Source organism: Pinus tabuliformis, chromosome 5_2 (genome assembly GCF_031772625.1).
Source record: "Pinus tabuliformis cultivar Carrire ecotype Pingquan chromosome 5_2, CPIR1, whole genome shotgun sequence".
NCBI lineage: Eukaryota > Viridiplantae > Streptophyta > Pinopsida > Pinales > Pinaceae > Pinus > Pinus tabuliformis.
Genome location: NC_142306.1, coordinates 611702041 through 611706351, shown reverse-complemented (window position 1 = coordinate 611706351; position 4311 = coordinate 611702041). Strand labels below are relative to the sequence as shown.

The 4311-nt window shown below is 46.1% G+C and overlaps 1 protein-coding gene across 1 annotated transcript; it reads left to right on the top strand.

Moving 5' to 3' along the window:
* Positions 1 to 3084: 3084 nt before the first annotated feature.
* LOC149160509 (uncharacterized) lies at positions 3085 to 3645 on the top strand. The gene has a single exon (XM_089434629.1). The coding sequence runs from the start codon at positions 3085 to 3087 to the stop codon at positions 3643 to 3645; it is 561 nt and encodes a 186-aa protein (XP_089290755.1).
* The last annotated feature ends 666 nt before the right edge of the window (positions 3646 to 4311 follow it).

Here is a 4311-nt window from a genome sequence, read left to right as displayed (position 1 = left end):
GGTTCGCTCTGAGATTCACTCGTGCCGATCACACAAATTGGGTACTATCCTCCTACTGGCACTTCGAGCACACCCCGGTACTGCTGAAACGTTGGACACCCCTCTTCGATCCTGAGACTGAAAAGATTGGCATTGGGCTTGTATGGATTCGGCTTCCAGGTCTCCCTTTACAATACTAGTCTGAGGACATCTTCAGATGGATCGGCAATGCTATTGGCACCTACATGGAGTACGACAAGTCATACCTTCACACGGGTATGATGGCATATGCTCGCATCCTAATCAATCTTGACACTAGAGGAGGGCTTCAGGAATTCATCACCATACAGTGGAGGGACACATCCTGAAAGCAGATTATTGATTATGAAGGCATCCCGTATCGCTACCACAAATGCCATAAAGTAGGACACTTATACAAGGATTGCCCTCTTCTGCATAAAAATATGGGTATTGAGTAGAAGACTAAGTAGACGGATGGGAGCCCCACTCAGCACAAGGATGATCATGTACCTGAAAAATCAAGGGATAGCCTAGGTACCCCTGACAAATCGGCATCAGACAAGCGACTAGCGGACTCCATTCCTTCCTCGCCTCCTCCTCCATCGAGCTCGGGTACAGCAAGGGACATCACCTTGACTACGGGTATGTTATTCCCTGCCACTCCTTCTGTCTCTAGATTATCTAATGTTATTGCATCTCTCTCTTTCATGGGTACCTCCCCCCCTTCCTTTCCTTCATCTATCTTTCCTGCGCCCCCGATTTCCCTGGGCTTTATCCCTTCCTCCTCTCTCCTTTGCTCCCTTCCCCTTCCCTCCCCCTTTTCTTCCCCTACATCCCATCCCTAATCTCCTCCTCCTCCCCCTCCATCCTCCCCCCCCTCTCACCCCCTATCTTCCCCGGTACCCTCTACACTCTAGAACTAAGGATAAGGGTGTTGATGCGATTGGTATTGACCCTGTTTACCCCCCGACCTCCCATAATTCGTCTAGGGGACGCCCCTCCCGACTCACTAAAGCCAGACACACTACGGGTGAAGAGGTTTCCCTTGGGCAAAAACAAACCATTGACAGGGCCCTTAGAGCAAGGGACGGCCCTCAGCCTCACCCTCCATGAAATTCTTATCTTTCAACTGTCATGGGGTTGCTAGCCCCCCCAAAAAACTAGCCCTCAGAAGACTGCTCACTTCGACAGAGTTGGATATAATTTTCCTTCAAGAAACCCTCTGCTCGGCTACCACCCTTATTCCTATCCTCAACTCTTGGCTGCCGAATTGGACCTTTCATGCCATGGATGCATCTGGGAGATCGGGAGGTACTGCTATTGGTTACCGTAACAAATCTATGGTGCTCCAAAATTCTTGGGGTGGCAGAGGTTTCATTGGTATGGACTTATTCGCCCACTCTCTTGGATCTGATATTCGTATCATTAATGTATATGGCCTATGTGTGGAGAGGGAAACATTTTGGAGGACCCTGCTCCGAATTATTTCGGGCAGATAATATCATCCTGGGAGGGGACCTGAACTTCTCATTGGGATACTATGAATCATGGGGTCACTTGGCCCAGGTGGACAACCTTTCCGACACGATCTCTTCCTTACTCGAAGAGCATCATTGGGTTGACATTCCTCCTGTCATAATCCAGTATACTTGGACAAACAACAGAAGTGGTGATCACAGTCTTGCTAGAAGGCTAGACAGATTCCTCATCAAAGAGGTCATCCTTACCCTCCACCCCTGTATTAGGCAGTGGGTAGGCTCTCGAGGCATATCTAACCATCGGCCCATATTTTTGGAACTGTCAGATAACATCCCGAAGATTAATAGCCCCTTCAAATTCAATGCCTCTTGGCTCAAGGACCCCTCCTATCGACAACTGGTATCTGAATATTGGAGAACCAACCCCATATTGGATGGGGAAGAACACACTGCTAGTTTTATAAGGAAGCTATCTGAACTTAAGAGGATCTCCAGAAACTTGGCACACCTGAAACGAGTAAATGATGATAATACGCTGAAGGAGGCAGAACGAGCCATTGCCACATATGAGGACTCGTCAGATGGTACCTTTCTATCACCTGCGAACAAGGACCTATACACTACTCTTGTCTCAAAGCATTCCCAAATTCTGAAGGAAAGAGAGGAGAGTTGGCGCCTCAGAAGTAGAGCCATTTGGCTGGCAGAAGGCGATAACAATACTAAGTTCTATCATAAATTTGCCAATGGTAGGAAAGCCATTAACACTATCTGGGAGCTTCAAAACGACCAGGGCCAAGTGGTATCAGATCAACAGGGTCTGGCCAGGCTCGCCAATGAGCACTTCAAGTCCATCTACAAAGCACCTTGTGAGGTGAACATCCTGGAGATAATGCGGGTTGCAGAACTCTTTCCTAGATTTGTAGAACAAGAGGACTCGGAGAATCTGACGATGGCAGTGTCGAAGGAAGAACTTGAGGCCACCATAAAATGGTTTAAAAAAGATAAGAGCCCTGGACCGGATGGGTGGACCATCGAATTCTATATTGCTTTTTTTGACATCCTGGGGGATGATTTACTCAGGATTGTGGAGGACTGTAGAAGAAGTGGCAATATCCCCTCGGCCATCAAATCCACTTTCATTGCCCTCATTCCGAAATCTGATTCCCCTTCCTCCTTTAATGATTTCAGACCCATCTCCCTTTGTAACTATCTGTATAAAATCATTGCTAAGATCATCGCAAATCGCCTGAAGCCCATACTGTCTAGGCATATATCTCCTGAGCAATTTGCTTTTCTACAGCATCGACAGATACATGAGGCGATTGCCACTGCACAGGAACTGCTCCACACTCTACAGACAAAGAAGCAGAAGGGCATGATCTTAAAGGTGGACCTATCCAAGGCCTTTGATAGAGCTAATTGGCTCTATATCAAATTAATTTTGACTCATCTGGGTTTCCCTTTCGCATATATTAAATGGAATATGAGTTGCATTAAGGATGTATCTTACAGTGTCCTACTTAATGGGGAAGCTACTCCTTTCTTCCTATCTGAGAGAGGGCTCAGGTAGGGTTGCCCTCTCTCCCCTCTACTTTTTTTATTGATTATGGAAGGCCTAAGCCGATCCATCATTGCTGCACAGAGCCGAAATCAGTTGGTCGGCATTAAGATATCAGAGAACTTCTATTTGACCCGTCTCTTGTTTGTTGATGACGTTCTGATATTCTTAAATGGTAGCATTGGCGACTCCACAACACTGCATAATATTTTCAAACTCTTTCAACTAGCAATCGGGATGATGATTAATGAGGGAAAATCTACTATTACCATAATCGGTTTCTCTCAGCATGAGACCATTTACACTACACAACATTTTCCCTTCTCTGCACTCAACCTAGAAGACGGGCTTAAATATCTGGGCTTCCGATTAAAGCCTCTCGGATATAGGATTGCAGACTGGACGTGGCTCATTGCAAAGGTGGAAAAACGCTTACAGATTTGGTACCATAAATACCTTTCTCGGGCCGGCAGATTAATCCTCATAAAGGCAGTTATCGAGGCCACACCTGTGTTCTGGATGACACTGGCATGGATACCGAAAGGCATTCTGAACAGGCTCAAAAGTATATGTTGTAGATTTTTATGGAAGGGTAATCAAACCGGGTGATCCAGGTGGATATTGGTGGCCACCTGCCAAGTCCACCTGGACCCCCACCATTGTCTTTCTCAGCATTTTCAGTTTCCTTAATTGTAGCACAGTTTACTATTTTTAGCAGTTTTTCGGGTCCTGAACTTCCGGAGCCGTTTTGAGGCCCTAAACGACGTTTGTTTGGGAATCTGGGGCAACATGGGTCCATGGACCCATGTTGCCTCCCAAAGTGGTAGTACTCGGATAGATCTTTCTAACGAGCTATTGTACGCGTCAAACGGAGATCATATGCCAAAGTTACGACCCCGGGAAGTTGATGTACCAATTTACCCCAAACGGGGCCCACAGTTTGGCGTTTCATCTCCTAGGGTTAGGTTTTGGAATGTTAAGGGTTTTCCATTGTTTCTCAACAACAAATAGGCCTTCGAGCCTCATTGTAAGACAGTTCAGAGGCATGTAGCCATCACATCTCTTCTCAGAGATAAGCTACCATCGCCCTAGCTGGTTTATTTCCATTCTGGTTGTAAGCATATTTCAGTATTTTCCATTAATGAAATGAAGTATTATTTCCGCTGCATCTTTGTGTATATGGTTATCTCTGTAATTTGTTGCGTTCCTGTTTAAATCCGGATCAGTGGTATCAGAGCGGTCTGCTTTTTCTCTGTTTTTCTTTGCATGTCCCCA